At 37.1% G+C, this 22,600-nt stretch overlaps 3 protein-coding genes across 4 annotated transcripts in view; 2 read left to right on the top strand and 1 right to left on the bottom strand.

Annotated features, from left to right (window-relative positions):
- Positions 1-22,600, bottom strand: part of LOC148304329 (uncharacterized) — a 53,982-nt gene that overhangs the window by 4,261 nt on the left and 27,121 nt on the right. The gene's annotated exons all lie outside the window — the stretch shown is intronic.
- LOC148304331 (uridine diphosphate glucose pyrophosphatase NUDT14-like) lies at positions 1,333-6,607 on the top strand. The gene is made up of 4 exons (XM_088268459.1): positions 1,333-1,722; positions 1,818-2,028; positions 3,700-3,776; positions 5,152-6,607. The coding sequence occupies exons 1-4, from the start codon at positions 1,533-1,535 to the stop codon at positions 5,313-5,315; spliced, it is 642 nt and encodes a 213-aa protein (XP_088124585.1). The 5' UTR covers positions 1,333-1,532; the 3' UTR covers positions 5,316-6,607.
- LOC148304330 (uncharacterized) lies at positions 13,798-22,236 on the top strand. 2 transcript variants are annotated; one of them, XM_088268442.1, is made up of 7 exons: positions 13,798-14,045; positions 15,396-15,752; positions 16,674-16,863; positions 17,916-18,019; positions 19,026-19,166; positions 20,545-20,703; positions 21,554-22,236. In XM_088268442.1, the coding sequence occupies exons 1-7, from the start codon at positions 13,938-13,940 to the stop codon at positions 21,773-21,775; spliced, it is 1,281 nt and encodes a 426-aa protein (XP_088124568.1). In that variant the 5' UTR covers positions 13,798-13,937; the 3' UTR covers positions 21,776-22,236. The 2 variants fall into 2 exon arrangements, with proteins under 2 accessions (XP_088124568.1, XP_088124569.1); XM_088268443.1 differs by lacking the exons at positions 13,798-14,045; positions 15,396-15,752 and adding an exon at positions 15,796-15,919.

Genomic DNA, 22,600 nt, shown 5'->3' with positions numbered 1-22,600 from the left:
TTTTTGAACATTCATAAAAAAACTTTTGAGTAGAGAATGATTTCTCGCTACTTTGAATTGAAGGGTGTGATTGGGATTTCTATTTCGACAAAGAGAAGGGGTTTGATCGATAAATTCGGAGGGAATTTATCCTGACGGCTGCGTTCCGGAGAAAAATGGCGGAATCGCCGTGGATTTCTCTCGGGGCGGCGAATACGAATTCCGGGAATTCGATTATCCGCGAGAAAGGGAGCCTCGCGTACCGTGTTACTCCGCTATGTATATCGCGCTTGTTACGATCTAATCTACATGAATGTAATATATATATATTGATTTGTGCCCGGACGAAGTATGCATTTGAATTGAATTTTATTGCAATCAAGATAATGGTTAAAAGGGGAAGGATAGTTAAAACTTAAATATTTCATGTGCCTGGTTTAATCGATTAAGTAGACATATTATTAAAATGACTTACCCTAGATTACAAACTTAGAAGATAACTTATAACGAAAGGTCCTCAACACAGTCCAATTTCACTTTTCCTAGCTCATGTCTTGTTCACAGAATTCACTTAACGAAACACCGTAACGAAGATTGAGGGTTATGAGCCATGAACGGCTCCGGATTTGTGGAATCCCGTTGGGCGTGACGGCCACAGGTTGTAGGCTGGGTGGTCTTCGAGGTGCAGGAACCTGGTGTTCCTGGAGGGGCAGGAATCTAGTGTTCCTGGGTGGACGGCGGACGTCCTAGATGACGCAGTTCCTTCGCAGTTGGGAAGAATCTGGCGTTCCTTGATGTGAAGGATGAGGGATCTTCGCAGCTGGAAGATGGTCTTGTAGCGCTGGCTACATCGTGTCTTGGAGAAATGAGCACTATTCACTTCACACGATTTCTACTCGCGGCTGAGCACTTAGCTGACTGAGTGCCGAGCTTGGGCTCGGATCGAGCGCGACGGCGTGCGCGTCGCGACCTGCGCGATCCGGGATTTGGCGTCGACCAAAGATTATATTGGCGTCGACTGGCGGTTCGCCTTCCGCGAGCGCCCTACCCGAGGGTCGTACTACCCCTCTCGCTTACTCCTTACACTAGTTAATTTAAGAAGGAATATTATAGTAGCTTACTTACTATAAGGCTTAATTACTCTACTTGTGAACTAAATTCCAAATTAAATGGTTATTCGTTACTAAGTTGTAGAACAAACAATTAATTAAAAGTTAACAAAGTTAATTATAATTTGACTTATTATTAACTTGGTATTTACATTAGGTATATTTTTTTTTTGTGCTTGTAACACCTGATCGGCTCGGATTTATTAGCCCCATATAGGTATTCAAAAGTTCGCCATCTATTTCTAGTATATAATCTGTGCCTCTGACTGCATGAGATTAAATTGAATCCGGAAGGTTGATGATTTTATTGATCCATTAAGTTGAATGTTTTTTCTACTTTACAATGAAATTCTGCGCCTGGCGTGTATTTAAGTAGTTCTTGAAAACATAAATTTAATCACTATCCACGTTATATTTTTAACGGACGTTCGTTTTAAAAACAGAATGCAAAACGTGACAAATGTTTATGTGTCTCCATTACCGGATTCGATTTACGTAAAACCATTCAGGTTAAATTACACCCAGAATGGAACGGTCAAATCATGGGATTTATTAGAAGTGCATGATAGCGTTGCTATCGTAATATACAATGTAACACGCAAAGCCCTAGTGATGGTGAAACAGTTTCGTCCAGGTACTTTTCAATAACAAAAATAATGTTCACTATTGATCAAAAATTTTGATTTTATAATGTAGTTCAATGAAATGTACGATTTTAAATGTTTCTAGCCATCTATTATAACTCAGTTCCTAAGGAGGTGAGAGAGAGTGGGAAGATCGACACAACCAAGTATCCGCCATCTCTAGGTATAGCCCTGGAGTTCTGCGCCGGAATTGTGGACAAAGACAAGTCTTGGGAACAAATCGCACTCGAGGAAGTGTTAGAAGAGTGCGGATACAATATCTCCCTGGGTTCGCTAGAGCTAATAATGAAGTATAGGTAATTATCTTCATAATCTAAAGACACAAATTGATTTATTAATTTTAGTTATGATGTATATACAAACGGTAAAATATGTGACTGATACAAAGCCAAGATAGCATTATGGACAAGGCAAAGAAGGGATTGTTAAGATTGTTTGAGCAAGCGGAGTGAATGAATGATAAACAAACAGTGAAACAGATTGACAATGCTAATGGGACTGGAAGTAAAAGCCAGAAGAAGGCCAAAGAAAAGAAGGTTTAACCGCCCTACACATACGATCGTACGTGATACGCGCGGTTTTTCTTCACCATTCCGCGCTAACCCGTATGACCTACGCGCACAAGAAAAGATATCTGTTTAAAAAATATTTAAATATATTAAAAATTTTGTCCGCCTCCGTAGTGTAATGGTCAGCACGCTCGGCTACCGTTCTGGAGGTCCCGGGTTCGAGTCCCAGGGGGGGTCAAATAAATATAAGTGATTTTTTCACTGTAATATTTATTCAATATTACCCTGGACTGGTACCTGAAACGTAGGGCTGATCACCTTTCCTTCATGTGTAAACGATCAAGATAACACTGCGTTTATATGAAGCAGTGCCCTATGCACCATTGGGGTGCGAATAAGGGTTTTATTATTATTATTAAAAATATTTAATGCGTACCGGATACACTGACAAATTTTCGTCAGGTTTCATAGCTGACAGTATTTTGTGACAACAAACATGATTTTTTTTTCGTGTTTATAAAAAATAGGCCTGAAAATAACCCGAAGGAAGGGTGTACCAAGTATAACCAATAATAACCGGAAAGAAGGGTAACCGAGTATACCAAAGTGGACAGGTCCGAAATGGGAACAATATGAAGTATGAGGAGATGCACAGGTGTGAAAGAGGGAAGCATGCCTGCAAACACAGAGCCGTATGGCAATCTATTTTTTCTGTTGGAAAAATCCATGAAAATTGGTTAGTTAGGTGTGTGAACATTTTAACTAACTAACTAATTAACTAACCATCACGCCGCTTCCTCGCAGGGGTAGGCAGAGAGAATAGAGCGCCACACCACTCTGTCCTTGCAAACATTCTTCGCCTCTTCCACGTTCATGTATCTCCTCATACATACCTGCCGATTGTTACGACTCCTAACCTGACCACTTTCAAGTATTTGGCATACCTGATCGTGCCATGTTTTTCTTGGTCTTCCTCTGCTTCTTTTCCCACTAACATTCGCCTCATAAATAGGGATGGAAAGATTGATAAAGACTTAGAAAGGAGAGTGAATGCTGGGAACAAAGTTAATGGTGCACTGAAATCAGTTATAGCAAATAAAAACCTATCAGCGGAAGCTAAACTGGCAGTGCACAACGAAGTCCTGGTTCCAACTCTAATGTATGGAAGTGAAACATGGAGTTGGCAAAAGAAGGATGAAAGCAGACTGAATGCAGTCGAAATGCGATCTCTCAGAAGAATGTGCGACAAATCGATGTATGATAGATGTACGAATAGTGAAATAAGGAAGGAATGCAAAGCTGAGATAAGCATTATGGATAAAATTAAGAAAGGTGTGTTGAGATGGTTTGGACATGCAGAACGAATGAGTGAGGAAAGAACGGTAAAACAAATTTATGAGGCGAATGTTAGTGTGAACATTTTAGTTCACTTAATAAAATATAATGAATATTTTGCAGATCTGGAGTAGGAACTTCAGGGTCTCTACAAGCACTTTACTATTGCGAAGTTACAGATGATATGAAAATAAATCAAGGTATTCTATTTGTCTAATAATTAAAAACCTATTTATTTTTTGTCCACATTTTCCATTTTAAAAAAAGGAATAACTCGCAAGGCCTCTATTTTAGAGGTTTGTCTGCAGGTAGGATAGGGAAGGTAAATGTGAAAAGCACATCACAAACACCCAGACCAATTGAAAAAAAATGTTTCTTGAATTTATTTTTCACTTGGCGGGAATCAAACACGCAACACCAGTTTCACAGTTGAGTGTCTACTGTGAAACTGGTGTTGCGTGTTTATAGGGAAGGTAAATGTGAAAAGCACATCACAAACACCCAGACCAATTGAAAAAAAATATTTCTTGAATTTATTTTTCACTTGGCGGGAATCAAACACGCAACACCAGTTTCACAGTTGAGTGTCTACTGTGAAACTGGTGTTGCGTGTTTATAGGGAAGGTAAATGTGAAAAGTAGATCACAAACATCCAGACCAATTGAAAAAAAATATTTCTTGAATTTATTTTTCACTTGGCGGGAATCAAACACGCAACACCAGTTTCACAGTTGAGTGTCTACTGTGAAACTGGTGTTGCGTGTTTATAGGGAAGGTAAATGTGAAAAGCACATCACAAACACCCAGACCAATTGAAAATAAATATTTCTTGAATTTATTTTTCACTTGGCGGGAATCAAACACGCAACACCAGTTTCACAGCTAAGTGTCTACCCACTACGCCACAGCGCCTGCCATTATGTGGAATAACTGAAAAATAAGGATAAAAAGCTCTAAAAATAGCATCTTAAGGAATCATTATTTAGTATGACACAGATTTACGCCTTTGGTAAAAAAAAATGCATTTTTATCTCCAGTCCTCAATTTTTTCTTATTACATTCCAATCCAATGCTCTTGTTGCAATAGATCAAAGCTGACTGCACTCAGAAGTGAATTTCCCAATACATACAAGTTGGAATAAATTTTTTTTTGGAGTTTGGCATAGTTATATATTAAGCTAGACGCACCAATGAGTCCATTCGCCAGGAACTACGCCTGGATGGCTTGACTCTGGCCAATATCTGTACCCGACGGATTCTCCAGTTCTTTGGACACGTTGCGCGTGGCACGAGGATAGCCTGGAACGACTAGTTGTGATCGGTAGCCTGGAGGGAAAGAGAGGGAGAGGAAGATCCCCACACGATGGACCGATCAAATTAAGGCAGCAGCAGGCACCTCAGTGGTTGGAGCGCTACGTGCAGCGCAGTCAAGGGTTAACTGGAGAAGAGTCATTGCTTCTGCAAGGGTCACAGCCCTCAGCAATGAGGATTAAGACGGAGAAGAAGAAGAATATATTATGTAGTATTTGGTATCCGCTCTCAGCATTGAACTGATTTTTTTCTTGTTTTTTTTAGGTGGTGGCATAGATGATGAATTGATAGATGTTATTGAGATGCCGTTATCAGAAGCAGACAAGCTTCTGAAGTCCAAGGGTCCTCACAGCTCTCCTCCGAGCTTCATGTTTGCCCTTCTGTGGTTTATGACCAACAAGGCGCCAAAATTTATATCAGAATTATGATAAATCAATTTTTTTTAAAGGGAAATATTTGTGCACTTATTATAATGAAACCCTTATCCGCACCCCAATGGTGCATAGGGCACTGCGTCATATGTATAAACGCAGTGTTATCTTGATCGTTTACACATGAAGGAAAGGTGATCAGCCCTCCGCTTCAGGTACCAGTCCAGGGTAATATTGAATAAATATGACAGTGAAAATATCACTTATATTTATTTTACCCCCCTTGGGAATCGAACCCGGGACCTCCAGAACGGTAGCCGAGCGTGCTGACCATTACACTACGGAGGCGGACACTGCTTCGCACTTATTATACATATGAATATTTCAATTTCATATTATTTTCTTAGGGGAAATAGAAACCAAGTTGTGGTAGAGCGGGCTCGAACCTAGACATTCTGACCCAGAGGCCGTGACGCTAACCACGGGACCACCACTCGGCTAAATATTTTCATTTTAGTATTTGTAAGACAGCACATATTCCAAGCAGTTTTTATATTTGTTTAGTAACTTAGGTTATATAAAGGGTCGGTGAATTTAATTGATAGCAATTATACATAACGGCACTCCTAACTGATGTCATCCGATGTAAGTATGGAAAAATTGATTATGAATACATACTTATAATTTAGTATCCGTTGGTTTGAATAATATTCCATTGTTAAAAGTTTGAACAATTCAGTCAAAGCCTAAAATCTGTTATGGACTAAATTAATAGTCAAAATTACCAAGGGTTATAAATAATAATAAAAATACTACTTGTTATTGCGTTCTCATAAATATATATATTTTTTTCTTTTTCTTTCTATCCATGTTCGCTCCCTAGGTGGAGCATATGGCCAACACGAGTCGTCTCCAAGTCACTCTGTCACGCGCCATCTCCTTGGCTTCCTCCCAGGTCAGTCCGGCGTCTCGAAGTTCCGCTGAGTATAGTCGGTGAATGGTCGTCAGCGGCCTTCCGGGGCGCCGGAATCCTCGGGGTTGGAAGAAGAGACACGAGGGATTGATGCCCTCAGGTGGCATTCTAAGGACATGTCCCAACCATGTTCACCTTCTTCTCTTCAGGACTTCCAGTATGAGGGGCTGTTGAGTTCTTCTCCTCACTTCGTCATTCCTGACGAAGTCATACCACTTTATACCCAGTATTCGCCTCAGGCATCTATTTTCAAAACTTGCTAGTTAAATATATTAAATATATTTTGTTGTTATCATAAAGACAAGACTCGAGGGTAAGTGTGCAATTTGACAGTTGCAAGATCTTGTAAAATAAAATAAAATAATCTAACCAAAAATGTCTACCTTCTACTTAAGACCAAATATCAAACTTCTAGCTATTTTTGTGACTATATATACCAGTGCTCCGCAACCTTTTCTCACTTATGACACACCAAAATTCTTCGTACAATTCCGCGGCACACTAAAAGCTAAAATATGGATAAAGGTATTAAATACCGCCGTTTCCCCCAAAGTGTAGGCAGAGAGGATGGAAAGCCACCACCAGATTTTTAAAGGTATTAAATTAATAAAAATGTACAATTTTTTGTATTGTTTATTGCTTGAAAAGTATCTATTTATACAAAAAAATGTATAACGTATTTATTTTTACGCAATTTGAATAAATATTATAAAATAATATTTTTATATATAAATTCATGAGGCGAATGTAAGTAGAAAAAGAAGCAGAGGAAGACCGAAGAAAACTTGGCACAATCAGGTATGTCAAATACTTGGAAGCGGCCGGGTCAGGAGTCGTAATAATCGTCAGGTATGTATGAGGAGACACATGAATGTAGAAGAGGCGAAGAATGTTTGCAAAGACAGAGTGGTGTGGCGTTCGATTCTCTCTGCGGAGAAGCGGCGCGATGGTTAGTTAGTTAGTAATAATTAATTTTTGTGCTATATTCCTGCGCTTTGTTCAATGAACACATTCGGCATTTTTACATTCGGCTCAATTTTTGACAGCCCAACCACGTTCTTGGTCAAGACCTTTAAAGCATGACCACTTATCACATAACAATAATTTTTCTGCACTACATTTTGAAAAATAGACAATATTATGAAAAATAATTTGGCATGAGGTATTAAATACAAAATGAAAATTTGTAAAATGTCAAATACGTTGAATTTTACCGCGGCACACCTGTATCCGGCTCACGGCACATTAGTGTGCCACGGCACACCGGTTGCGGAGCACTGATATATACTAATGCAATTATTTTCTATTATGCACTAAAAAGTAGTATACAAAAGTTCAAATGGCTCTCTATAATGTACCATATCTGCAGATCAGCCCTTATTAATGGAACCTGTTGATATTAATCATATCTTATCTACAATGCATTTGTACCAGATAAATATTGACAAAAATTGTGCTTTACTTTTCATTTGATATCAATCTAATGTATTGGTCCACAACGGGAGCGCTATGGGACCAATTCCAGAACGCTGAGGTCCTATTGTCAGGAATGGAAGGCGTACTCGCGTCAATAATACGCACTGGATGCAACGAATAGCTTTATTATTCAAAGTTGATATTGCGTAATAATAATAATAACAAATTTGGATAACTTATATAGCGCCATTTTCGTAAAAAAAATACCTCAAGGGCGCTTAACGAATTGGGGAAAATATTATGGTGGAAATGATTTAGCAAACAAATGTGTTTTTAGTCTTTTTCTAAAGATCATCTCACTCTCACTATTTCTAACCATTGGTGGAAGAGCATTCCACGCCGTCGGTCCTGCAACAGCAAAGGCATGCTCGCCAAATTTAGTGCGTTGGTTGCGAGCTGGTAAGATAACTTTGCCCATTGCAGATGTTGTAGCCGATGGAAGCGTGAGACGTCTATCAACCAATTCATCTGGAATACACAGCTCCTTAAGATACTCTGGAGCCATATTGTGTATTGATTTATACATGAGTAGGCAGAGTTTATACTCAACCCTTTCGGCCTTTCGGGAAAGCGTAACCAGTGGAGTTTGTGAAGTAGTGGGGTGATGTGACTGAATTTAGAAATTCCAAAAATTAGTCTCGCTGCTGCGTTTAACACTGATTGCAGTCGAGTCATTTTATTGTTTGGTAGACCCGTGTATATACCGTTACAATAATCTACTCTCGATATTACAAACGCATTTATTAATTGACGGGCAGCATCAACTTGCTAAGCTTGCAACTTTTGACTACCGTAACGAGTGGCGTGAATCGCTTCTAGATAACTGTCCTTAACTGGCCCCTGGTGTTACAGTGGGTGGCAGGTTTATATATCTATCCATAGGACACTAATTAAACATGGTCACAAGATGACTTGCACGTAGCTACAAGTGGAATTCCACCTGTTACAGAATCAATATTATGTCGATTATCAGTCTATGGGATATTTATGTACTAAATTCTAAGGCGAATGGCAGGTCCATTACACTAAATATGCTACGGTAAATAATCACATTTCAGGCCACTGCAACATTGCATAATTATTGATTTAAAAACTCACTTTATTACTAAAGCCATAATATACAAATAAAAAAATAACCTTTATGTTTGTATGCTAAATGTTATAGATATTTTATTTATTGTTTCGGCATTAACTTTGTGGTAAGACATGTTACAATGATTAAAGAAAACACTTGTTTTTACCACTTGAGTTTTATTATAGACTACATGTTTCAGAAGTTAAACTTCCATCATTCAGGTCTGTATAATAACTAAAAAAAAATATATAAAATTGTTCTATAAATAAGGAGAGAGGAAAGTAAGGGGAAGGGGTTAGTCAAGGGGCGGAGTTTGAAAACAAAGGAAAATGGAAAGCAAAGGTGAAGAATTTTGAAACAATATATTATTTAATAAATTATTATTTGAATTTAGGTTTTTTTGGATTTCTAAATTTCCAAGATAATTCATAATTTGGCCTTTATATGGAACAAGGTGTAATAATAGATACTAATCACTCATTTCACTCTCATAAATTAAAATTATTACACCATGTTCCATATAAGGGCCAAATTATGAATTATCTTGAAAATTTAGAAATCCAAAAAAACCTAAATTCTAATAATAATTTATTAAATAATATATTGTTTCAAAATTCTTCACCTTTGCTTTCCATTTTTCCTTTGTTTTCAAACTCCGCCCCTTGACTAACCCCTTCCCCTTACTTTCCCCTCTCCTTATTTATAGAACAATTTTATTTTTTAGTTATTATACAGACCTGAATGATGGAAGTTTAACTTCTGAAACATGTAGTCTATAATAAAACTCAAGTGGTAAAAACAAGTGTTTTCTTTAATCATTGTAACATGTTATAGATATTTTATCAATTTATGGAACACTTACATTTACAAAATATAATGTACTTTGCACTATTTTAGAAGGTTAACAAAAAAAACATTATGTTGTGTATTTTAATTCATGAGTTTCACTCACACCCAAGGGTATCGCATCAAAGCAACGCAGTGATAACTTAATTATGATTACACGAAGGCAGAGTGATCAGCACTCACTCCACATTCATGAACTTAGTTTACATGACACAATGAAAAAAATCCATTATTGTATACGTAATAGGTATTATTTTAATTTTATGTGTAAATTCACTTAAAAATTATTTATTTTTTTAAATCTACAATTATATTAAATTGTATGTTATATAATGTGTACAGTAGAACTTTGATTATTCCAACTAATCAGGTATTTTTAGGTTAAAAATCCTTATGGGAAAAATCAAAACAAACCACTTTTTTCACCTAAATATAACCTCGCATATCGCTCACTCCTTTCAAGAACGTCATAAATCAAAAAATGTCAATTTTGAGTTGTGCATGTTTTCGTAATGCCCAAAAAATGTACTATATCCCAGCAAAAGAGGCATATTTTTAACTTAATATTTACCCGCTACAGGGCAGAAAGTGTTGTTTTTGCATTTTGAAGAAAAGGTATTGTTTAATTATTTTTTTAAATATACTAAATATTTTTCAAATGGAGAAAAAATATTCAGGTTTTACCTAAAAAGATCTGTTGTACAGTAAAAACTTAAATAAGTGGATTGATATTTATTTTTAATACATTGTATTTTATGTTTGAACTTTAAAAACGTTCTCCTGAAAAATCAAGTTTTTTTGATTTATGACGTTCTTAAAAGGAGTGAGCGATATATATTCCTAAGTTACATGGTTGTACCATTATATGGAGTTATACTATAGCCATACGTTTACAGAAAAATATTTTCTGGAAATTCAATCATAGATTTTAATTTAAAAAAAGCCAAATAAAATGAGAAATGAAAATTATTTCGACTCAAATTAATTGTTCCGTCTCTCAAACCACCTCATAGCAGTATCTAGTAATTTAGATATTTGAAAATTCATACAACTTCTGACATCAGCAGATTTTATTCTTACTAATTATTTGATTTTCTATTTTATAACTAATAAAATAACTTTTAACTTTGATATTGGCCAGTTTCAAAACAAGCAGCTTCTTTCCCAAGACTAATTAAAATAATACTTGACTTCTGAAATCGATACTAAAAATCCAGCTAAATTGAATTTTTCGTAAGTAATTTAACTAACTAATCACGAAGAAGAAGCTATTTGCTTTAAACCGTTTAAGCTTATAATAAGATAATCTTTCTGTTTTCCACTATATATAAATATATAATTGGAGAACTTAGACGTTCCTTGTCCTTTCTTTTTGGTCTCTGACACTCCATATATGTCAATATTATGGTTGTTGAGTTCTATGATGATTTCTTGGTCCCTTTTGTTCCATGATATAATATTCCAGCATGCCAGTCTTACAGTGTTTCGTCTTTTCCATAATCGTTTCCGTTGTCGCGCTTTGGTCATGTCCAAGAGAGGTCTTTTGTCCGAGGCTAAGTTCTCTTTGCTGTGAGCGTTGGATCTTTTTTAAAGTATGTAGGCTGCTAACCTTGCACACCAACCCTCCTCCTTTCTCATCCGGGCTTGGGACCGGCAATGGCGGAGTTAATAAGATAATGAGCGATTTAAAGTGAAATTATTTTAATAATAATCTTGCCATTGTCAAATGCCACATAGAGTTAAAGAGTGATGTCCTTAACAATGTTGATAATAAAAATATGTATTAGCTAACATTACATATTGTCATTTTATTTATTGTTTGGGTATTAACTTTGTGGTAAGACATGTTACAATGATTAAAGAAAACACTTCGTTTTTTACCACTTGAGTTTAATTATAGACTACATGTTTCAGAAGTTAAACTTCCATCATTCAGGTCTGTATAGTAACAGATTATACAGACCTGAATGATTATACTGAGTCTGTTATTATACAGACCTGAATGATGGAAGTTTAACTTCTGAAACATGTAGTCTATAATTAAACTAAAGTGGTAAAAAACGAAGTGTTTTCTTTAATCATTGTTACATATTGTCAATGAAATATATATTTGAAGTGCTGTATAAATATAAATCGTGACATAAATAACTAATTTGTATTGTCGTCTTTTGTGTATGCAATATATCAATTTTAGAAAGCCACGTCAAACGTCAAATGATTTATGTATTTTTTTTACTGTAAAAAATGTCTTCAGTGCCTTGTGAGATGTTGAAATGACTAGCATTACCGAATAGCCACTTTTTATTATGGAAAGATTTAAACCTAGATAACTAAACATTCTAACTAGACGCCCTTCTGGGTGCAAGTCAAGTGCCCTTACTTCCCTGCACCCGCACCCGCCAGGCTTTCTTCACCGAATAGTGATTTATTTACAACATTTTGAGTGTGTCCAAATACTTGTTCACAAATATTTGGACACACTCAAAATTTGTGAACAAGTATTTGGACACAATAAAAATGTTGTAAATAAATTATCTGGTCAAATTATAAGCTTAATAATAAAAATGAAAATGGTATTTTTTGGCGTTAAGAATTTATTGACATAGCCATATTTTAGAGATTTTAATACAATTGTTGGTAATATTATTTTTAAGAATTTTTATATGTTGATGTAATTATTAGTTTATCAATAAATTCTTCCTTTCCCAGAAAACAAATATAACGGTACATACCTACATCCCCCATTAGCGACTGTTGTCTCCCATAAATTATTGCTGCACATGTTTAAACTGTCACTTAGAACTGTATAGCTACACAAGGACCGTAGTCCATTTGATCTTCACATTCGTTTGATAATGCCCTAACAAGGCGAAACAATTGTCACAATATAATTTTTTATGTGTTTTTTGTTAATAAAATGCAACTTAGTAGACTCAAAAAATCTGTGTTTGATTTAAAATTAATACATAAATTAAAATGGAGTTCTACAAATTAAACGCCAAGTCAATAAATAAGAAAACACCTTATCAACACGATGCCGTGCCCTATGCATTATCTGGCAGATTGTGAGACATAAATAGCTTTTTATTATATACGTATCTTACCTTATGTTCTCCGTTGGATGTTCTCCTAATAAATAATTATTTAAAAAATTGAGGGGTTGAAAGAAGAAGAAATTTGTCAGTCAAAATAAATTTTACTTTTAAAATAAAGCTATGCCTCAATTTACATATAGTTTTTTTTTTTAAATTTGCAATACTTCTAAATAATGTTTTTAAAGATGAATTTATGAAACTGAGGTTTGAAGTTATACATTGTAGTCAGTAATTTTAAAATACATGCAATTTTATTTAAGGCGGTTCTTTGGAGGATTTTTTCGAAATGTATGAAGAAAATAATATTAGTCATTGATAGACACTATTTAAATATATTTTTTAAAAATAATAAAAAAATAAATACATTGTTTGTTTGTGAGCTTAAAATTTATCGCCTAGAAAACACCCTTAATATGTAAAGGAATTTTTGTAAACTGGTAAAGACACTCTGAACAAGAGAATGATGTCAGACATAAACAAAGTAATGTAACTTGACGTGATTTCAGCCCTGCTTACATTGTAAGTAAAAATGGTCACAGAAATCAAGCTTATCACCTAATTTAGTATATATATATATATATATAGCATTCAATAAAACACAACCGTCATATATAAAAGTACTAGCAATAAGTTTCACCGTCAAATAAGAGGGGGGAAATTAAGGGTACAAAAATGTATGTGGATTTCTTTCTAGCACGCTTTTACCTTGTCTAGTAATGTCAATTCTTCCCTCACAACACTACCAAGCTTCAAATGTAATTTGAAGGTGATGACATAGGTCATAAAAAGATTTTAGATCAGGAAATGGAATGATGATGGCCTACTTAGAAAATAGCCTTTATGTACTTTGATTTACATACAAATTTATGCTGTCAAAAAATTGCTGCGGCCTCAATAAATTAATTAAAAGCCCATAAAGGCTATAGTAAAACCACAAAATATTTTCCAACTACGATTATAGCCAGTGCGCGCATAAACATAAAGGTCAATTTAGCATATATGTAAATATTTCTAGGTGACGATTTTGCCCGCTTTTGTTACCTTGGCAACCGTTGCTTCCGCTTTTGTTACGGATCAACATTCAAAAATATACGGATCAAACTCAATTTCATTCAATTTTGTAAACTTTTTGTAGCCATTTTATTATTATTTATTTATTTCTATCGTAATTGATTAGCAAATAAAACGTTTAAAAATATATTTTTCAAGTTAAAATGGCTCTGTCTCAAGATTTAATGAGTATAGAGAGTGAATTTAGAATATTGAATCAAGAATTGGAAAGTAAAGCGGAAGAATTATTTAAAAGGGCTGACAACATCGTGGTATTTAAAAAAAAATTAATTGAATATTTTAAAAGTGAATTAAAAAATTAATTATTCATAACACATGTTTATAAATAGATTTGATACAGCGTAATCTTGATCATAAACGAGGACAAGGTTACATCAAGGTCTACAAATGTATAAACTAAATGACCAACTATCACGCCACTTCCCCGTAAGAGTAAGCAGAGATATAGACATTTGAGATCAAATGTAGGCATTTAACCTGATGATGAAATGTTTATTCCGAAACCGGTAGTCATGAAGTGGTGTTTTTAAGTGGTATTACACAATGTGAATGATGAATGATAAGCAGAGCGTTATATTAACATACTACAAAGTCAACAATGCTTTTATTTTAATATACAATGGTAAATTTTCCACGTGCGTAAAGTGATCACTGAATCAGCCTAAGACAGATCGTAAGCCTTATAAACTTGTTAAGGCCCAGAATTCCATATTCTTCTTCATCTATGTTGAGATGTCAAAAATGTGAAAACCTAGCATACTTATTTATCTAGATAAATTTAACATTTATCTTTAGAAATTTAACATTTATCTTTATAAATTTAACATTTATCTTTATAAATTTAACATTTATCTTTATAAATTTAACATTTATCTATATGAATTTCACAATTTTTTAAAAGGAATAACCCGCAAAGTATCTATTTTAGATGCTTGTCTGCAGGTAGAATATTAAGGATAGGGAAGGTAAATGTGAAAAATACATCACAAACACCCAGACCAGTTGAAAATAAATCTTTCTTGAATTTATTTTGCAATCGGTGGGAATAAAACCCGCAACGCCAGTTTCGCAGCTGAGCGTCTACCCGACCACGCCACGGCGCCTGTCTAGATCATTGCATTATTCTAAGATTATTTACAACGTTTTGAGTGTGTCCAAATATTTGTTCACAAAATCTGGATTATCTCCAATTACAGGAGTTATTTTCATATTATTTTTTGACATCTCATCAAAGATGAAGAAGAATATGGAAGTCTGGGCGTTGACGGGGCTGACGACCGTCATAGGCTGGTTTAAGTGATCACTTTACACACGTGTAACATTCACCAATTCTACCCATTATTGACAACCACACCACTCAAATTCTTGGAAGTTCTGTAAGGTTTCTAAATTGGTTCATATATACAGAACTTCCATGAATTTGAGTGGTGTGGTTGTCAATAATGGGTAGAATTGGTGAATGTTACACGTGTGTAAAGTGATCACTTAAACCAACCTATGACGGTCGTCAGCCCCGTAAATTCCCAGACTTCCATATTCTTCTTCATCTTTGATGAGATGTCAAAAAAAAAAAAAAAAATTCTAAGATTATGTTATTACAGAAAAATCAAGAGAAGTCAATGCAAGATCTGGTGACGCCAGACTCCACCAACAGAGATTCGGACCGGATGCTCCAGGAGTCCAAGTCCACAGACGTCGGACGCTGTTTCGACGCGTACCGCAACTCCGACAGCACATCGCTCCAATCGTCCGATGAAGAGTCGGCCGATAGAGCCAGCGACCACCGCGTCAATCGCCTCTTGGAAAAGCGTGCCAAGATCAGGACCAAAAAAAGAGGTTTCGATATTTACGACCCCAAGTCCAGTGATGTCTTCAACATCATGAAGGATTTTGGGAAAATTGAACTGGACAGCATCGAGGGGTACTCCGATATAGATGACGTCGACAGCATGATGAAGGTAATGGATTGATGCCTCGATTTACTAAGTTTCTTCTTTTCCTTCCACCCCTATTCGCATAGAATCTATGAAAAGGAAACAGCCATTGACGCAGTGTTTTCTTGATTGTAAATTACTTTACCAACTGATGGTACTCAGATATAGATGATGTCGACAGCATGATGAAGGTAATGGATTGATGCCTCGATTTACAAGTTTTCTTCTTTTCCTTCCACCCCTATTCGCATAGAATCTATGAAAAGGAAACAGCCATTGATGCAGTGTTTTCTTGATTGTCAATTACTTTCAACTGATGGTCATACCACCTTGGTTTGAAGAAAATATGTAACCAGCTAACTGACTAACTAACCGTCACGCTGTTTATCCGCCGGGGTAGGCGGAGAGAATAGAATGCCATACTAATGTCTCTTTGCAAAACAAGTCGTGTGAAATAAAACTCAATTAGTGATCTAATACTAGTGTTTAATTTTTAATATGTTTTGTTGTTATGGACCATGTACTCTGCATGCCTCTCGAGAGCCGCCATCAAACATGCCTATTTTACAAGGCATCAGGTTCGCGCCGCCCAGGACGACCACTGCTGACAATTCGTCGGCAGTTCTCGTCAGAACTTTGGGACGTGGATCTGACTTGGGAGGATACAAAAGAGCTGGCAGCCAACAGAAAAGCCTGGAGACAGTGGACTCCATATGCTCCACTTAGGAAGCGGACGGGTTTTGAATGAGAAGAAGAAATATAATCAGAGTCTCGTACAAGTGTTTTATTGCTATATTCAAAAAGGCACAACATTGATATTCGGCATTCAACATTTATATTCGGTATTTAACATTGATATTCGGCATTCAACATTGATATTCGGTATTGCCTTTCTGAATGTAAATTTAATATCATACAAATACGAGATTAATTTGAATGTCGCAGGTCTTGGATGGGCAGAAGAAGTACAACCAGAGCGTCATCAGCCTGATGAACACCAAGGACTCCATCAGGCGGAAGGCCAACGCCAAACTAGACAGCGGGGACTCCGTGGACTTGAACCGGAACCGTTCAGACGCGACATTCAAATGCAGCAACAAGTCCATAGATGACATTTCTGCACTGACAAAATCAGGTAAAGACAAACAACATGCCATTCCATTTTCTCGATGTCCTAGCCCTTGCATGGGTCGTTTTCCAGATCTGTCTTTTGTCCGAGGCTTTTGCGGCGGTTCTATGAGCCTTTTTATTATTTATAGATAGGTAGCTAGCCTAGTCTATAAACCCTCCTCCTTGCTCATACGGGCTTGGGACCGGCAATGGCGGAGTTCAACAAACAACATGCGAAGGGGTAAATTGAGAATTAGGCATGATGAAACGTTGACAAAACAATTGTACACCGGATGCGGTATGCCTGCGAAGCTAGCTTGTCAGGATGACCGAGATAAAGAAAGATGAATGGCCCGAGGGAAAAGCCTTGTCAGGGTAGACTTTTCGTGACGTCATGAGCGTTAGCTAAATAACTAGGTGTAGACACTCTTAGATATGATACAATTCACACGTTTCTTCATATCGTAGTCGTACAGGAGAAAGTGACCAATTGACAAAACGTAAAATGTTCAGGAGGGCCATTTAAGTCACTCTTGCTTGGCAAGAAAATAAACATCAATGCAGTTAGTTATTTTGAACAAGTCAGTATAGTATAATAATACTACCAAGTTTAAAATCCTTTTTGGACTTTTTTCAGAGCAATATTAAGCTAGTAAGATATCGAATAGTCAATAATCACGTTTTTTGTAAAAAAATGCACTTGGTCACATTCTCCTGTACGACTACGATATATGAGTTCGCGGCAGAATCTATGGTTGATTTGAGCTTTGAGCTATGGGAGCTTTTTTTTGCAGACTTTTTTTTTTAAATCTGTGCAAGATCCTTACCGAATTATCTTACATATTGGGAGACACCTGAAAACATGATTTTCGATTTTTTGTACAACTTGATCAGTTATTTTATTCGCAACATTTTGGGCGTGTCCAAATCCTCGTTCACAAATCTTGATTTCTCCACTCGGGAGTTATTTTTACATGTTAACATTTCAACATGGATGACCCGTGAGCTTTGTGAATACCCAGACTTACGTACTCTTCTTCATCTATGCTTAGACGTCTCATTGTTTTATGATTACAGTCGAGAGATCGAAAACGGAACAAGTGATGGTGAAAAGTCTCCAAGCCAAGGTGAAATCATTACAAGATGAGTTAGGTAAATCAAAGGAACTACTCAAAAAGAAGGTAAATTGTATTTCTACTGCTACTGGTAATAGTAATAATTTTGTCCGCCTCCGTAGTGTAATGGTCAGCACGCTCGGCTACCGTTCTGGAGGTCCCGGGTTCGATTCCCAAGGGAGGTAAAATAAATATAAGTGATTTTTTCACTGTAATATTTATTCAATATCACCCTGGACTGGTACCTGAAGCGGAGGGCTGATCACCTTTCCTTCATGTGTAAACGATTAAGATAACACTGCGTTAGTATGACACAGTGCCCTATGCACCATTGGGGTGCGGATAAGGGTTTTATTATTATTATTATTACTGGTAATGCATCATTAAATAGTGTTATTGTTCACCCATGAATCAGTGATGAAAATAGTACTCAAATTTCCGAGACGGGGTCCCACAGAGGAAACGTTCAATAAGTTACAACTTATTGGACTCACATAACACAAGAAAGCACCTCCCAGTAAAACACACAAATCACAAATAACACACGTAAGGGTAAAGACTGACCGGAGCATTTCGTTGTAACGTAACATGTTACGATGCGGGCATTCAGGCAGTCAGTACGGCGAGCCGAGCGCTCCATCCATAGTTTCGGATGCTTGCTGATGCCCGCTGTGAGCTATGTTACGACGAAATGCTCCAGTCAGTCTCCACCTTAAGGCGTTCAATTTGAAGTAAAAATTACCTGTATAATTAACCTTTTCCACTCTGAACATTTTTTCTCATAACTGATCAGCTACTCTGATCAACAAAATGCGACGTTTTTCTACCATTCAAGTATATATTTTGGTTCCCTAATTTTGGTACCCTCTGTCTGGCAATTCGTATGATTAATTAAGATTAACTGTATTTATCTGAAATATTTTTTGGTAGAATATACTTGGGTGATAGAGAAATCAGTGATTAAAGCTATACCTGCGCCGGGCCAGGCATTGTGGCCCACGGAGCTGCCTACTAGAATCATACGGGCCAGAATGTCTGGCCTACAGAGTGGTAAGAGTCAATGTTATTGCAGACAGCCGAGTGTGAAGCTTCCAGCAAGGCGACACAAAGCTTGGTGGAAAACAAGCTGAAGTTGCTGTCGCAAGTCAACGCTTTGAGGAGTCAGGGTGTCAAACTGGACTGCCAGGTGTCCAGTCTTACCTCCAAACTGCAGGTAGATATAGTCTCATCCTCACTGAAGGTTGGCAGTCGTTGTGTCAGTCTGCAGCCGCCCTGAGCAGCGTCCCAGTGCTGCAGCGGAGCCAGGATATACGCCTTCTTCCTGTGCTGCGTTTACCTTCCACGCCGCCTTGTAATATAATACCTATCACTCGCTATTTCTCTCCCCTCATACAACGGCCAGAGTACTCCACGCTGAAGGTTGGCAATCATCGTGTCAGTCTGCAGCCGCTCTGAGCAGCGCCCCAGTGCTGCAGCGGAACCAGAATATACGCGGAGTTGCCGAGCCAGGATATACGCCTTCTTCCTATGCTGCGTTTACCTTCCACGCCGCCTTGTAATATAATACCTCTTACTCGCTATTTGTCTCCCCTCATAAAATGCCTAAAGTACTCTTGCTTTCTTATGTTTACAGTTTTATATTATCCACTGACACTTCGTGATGGAATTGCATTTTGAATATATTATTAGATTAAAACCAATATTTTTAGCCTTTCCACTTTTTTTTATTTGACCAGCGACCGGGTTTCGTCGTTACCGACATCATCAGACTGGTACAAAAAAAAAAAACATTTTTAATATCATACAATACTTAAATTCACTCAAATTAAATTAATTTCTCAATAAAATTATATCAAATCATGGTTATCAACTCCTGCCTTGTTTTATATATAACATAACAATTTGTATAGCCTCCCACCAGTCTGATGATGTCGGTAACGACGAAACCCGGTCGCTGGTCAAATAAAAAAAAGTGGAAAAGCTAAAAATATTGGTTTTAATCTAATAATATATTATGTTGACAGTGTCTATAACTGATTTCTCTTCTCCCGTGAGTCATAAAACACCTTAGTTTTGAATTCTTGTAGTTGTTTGAAATATAAACATCAAAATTTGATGAAAAAAATACATAGTTGCATTCGGGCACGCGTTTCTATGGTCCAGTTAAATGGGATAGAAACAAAATAGAAAACACACATTGTTTGTGTTTAATTTCAAAACGCTTGTGAAGCGGTAAATGTATTTAAAAAAAATATAATAATGCAATCTGAAACATAATATTGAATCAATCTAATATTAAAATATTGAATATTGTCTCAATCCTGTGGATTGGTCTGCAGTAACAAATGACATCTCCTTCCCCTAGGATCATCAAGAAGCGTCTAGGCTTTTTTAAAATGAAAATAAAGTGACAGTGGGTGTCAAGAAGCATGCTGTCCGCCATGAGCAATGTTGATCTTGTATATATGTACTTGTGATGGAGAGTCTTTTTGAAAATAAAAAATTAATTGACAGTGGGTGTCAAGAAGCATGCTGTCCGCCATGAGCAATGTTGATCTTGTAAATACGTACCTATGACGGAGTCATTGCAGGCCAAGGAGTCGGAGCTGGCCGGCGAGCGCGAGGAGCGGTCGCGGCTGCAGCGCGAGGCGGAGAAGGCCAGGGCCGGCCAGGAGGCCTGGAGGGCCGCCGCCGGCAGGGAGCTCGGCGCGTTGCGCGACCAGCTCGCCCAGGCCAGGTCGGCGGAGAAGGTAACCCAACCCGTCCATCAGTATAATGCATCCGAGTCTTCTTCTTCTAGCACTTGTTCATAAGGCGTTGCATTGCATGTGTTAGTGAGATCTTCACTCTTCATCAATGTTTATTTGAAAATATATCCGATTTATTTATCCGTTTGAAATGGAATCCGTGGGTCCAAACAAATATTTCACACATATGAAAACCCGTATTATTCATCGATATTCTATTATTCAATTTATTATTAGATTAAAACCAATATTTTTAGCTTTTCCACTTTTTTAATAATACAGCGCAATTTTTTATAAAAAAGTGGAAAAGCTAAAAATATTGGTTTTAATCTAATAATAAATTAAAAATGCAATTCCATCACGAAGTGTCAGTGGATAATATAAATCTATTCTATTATTCATCGACATGCTATTTATTGATCATCATTCTTGTATTCATCGATATTCTAAACTTCATCGATACTCTAATAATCAATGACAGTATTCATCGATATGATAATATTCTATTATTATCGACACTATTATCCATTGATATTCTAAAAGTCATCAATATTCTATTTTACAATAACATTGATTTATTCAGTGCCATTCTAGATCCATCGGTGATACTATCCAATGGTCATCAGTATTCTAATATTCATAGATATTCTATTATTTATTGACATTCTATTATTCTTCGATATTCTAATATTCATCGACATTATTTATCGATAAGCTATTATTCATCGATATTTCAATATTCATTGCCAATTTATTATTCGTCGATATTAAATTTTTCATCGATATTCTAATATTCATCGATATTCAAATATTCATCGATATTCAATTATTCCTCGACATTCTCACCTTGCAGGAGGCGCGCGAGGAGGGCCGGCGCCGCTGCGCGCGGCTGGAGGCGGAGCTGGGCGCCGCCGGGCGGCAGGCCGGAGCCGCGGGGCGCGGGCTGCGGGCACACGCCGCGCTGGCGGACAACCTGCGCCGGCAGGCGGCGCTGCTGGCGTCCGGCCGCGAGGTAGGCACCATCGAGGGCCAGCTGGACGCGCTGCTGCGCTGGCAGCCGGCGCGCGACTGCTAGACCAGCGGTCACCGGCCATTATAATGACCTCCCCTCATCATACTTCCGTGCTACGTTATCACTGTTCAATGCTACGTCATCATACTTCCAAGCTGTCATCATTGTTCCATGTGACGTCATGGTTGTTCTCTCCTACGTCACATACTTCCATGATACGTGTGGTCATCAGCAGTACCCGACCTTTTAAGTGACCATCCGTCATCATACTTCCATGCTACGTGTGGTCACCATTGGTTCTAAACCTTTTTTGTGAAGGCCCCTCCCTACACAGGGATCCCCAACCTTTTTGGTGACCTCCCCTCACTGAGTACAGTGTCCCCCAACCTTTTTAGTGGCCTCACCTCACAGTGTACAGTGCAGTGGTTCCAAACTTTTCAACGCCTCGCACCGGTTGACGTTGATTGTTTATATTATAGATTGTTTTGATTTAATTGTAAAAATGCCTTTGAAATAAAATAGGGTTTTATATTTCAATTGTTTTATTTGGCAGTCACCCGGTGAAATAATGTTTTTGAGAGTAAGATACACACAGAAAAATAGTTAACATTTAAAATAAAATTGTTCCATGTGACGTCATCACAGCTCCATCTACGTCATCATTGTTACATGTGGCGTCATCAAAGTTCCATGCTACGTTATGATAGTTCCATGCTTCAATGTCAAATCAAAGTTCAATGATACGTCATATTAGTTCCAGCTACGTCATCATTGTTCCATCTACGTCATCATTTTTCCATGTGACGTCATCATTGTATTATCTACGTCATCATTGTTCCATGTGACGTCATCATAGTTTCATCTACGTCATCATTGTTCCATGTGACG

This window comes from Brachycentrus maculatus, unplaced genomic scaffold (genome assembly GCF_059751285.1).
Source record: "Brachycentrus maculatus isolate JH-2025_06_01 unplaced genomic scaffold, ASM5975128v1 h1tg000324l, whole genome shotgun sequence".
Lineage (NCBI taxonomy): Eukaryota > Metazoa > Arthropoda > Insecta > Trichoptera > Brachycentridae > Brachycentrus > Brachycentrus maculatus.
This window is presented reverse-complemented; position numbering and strand designations above follow the sequence as displayed.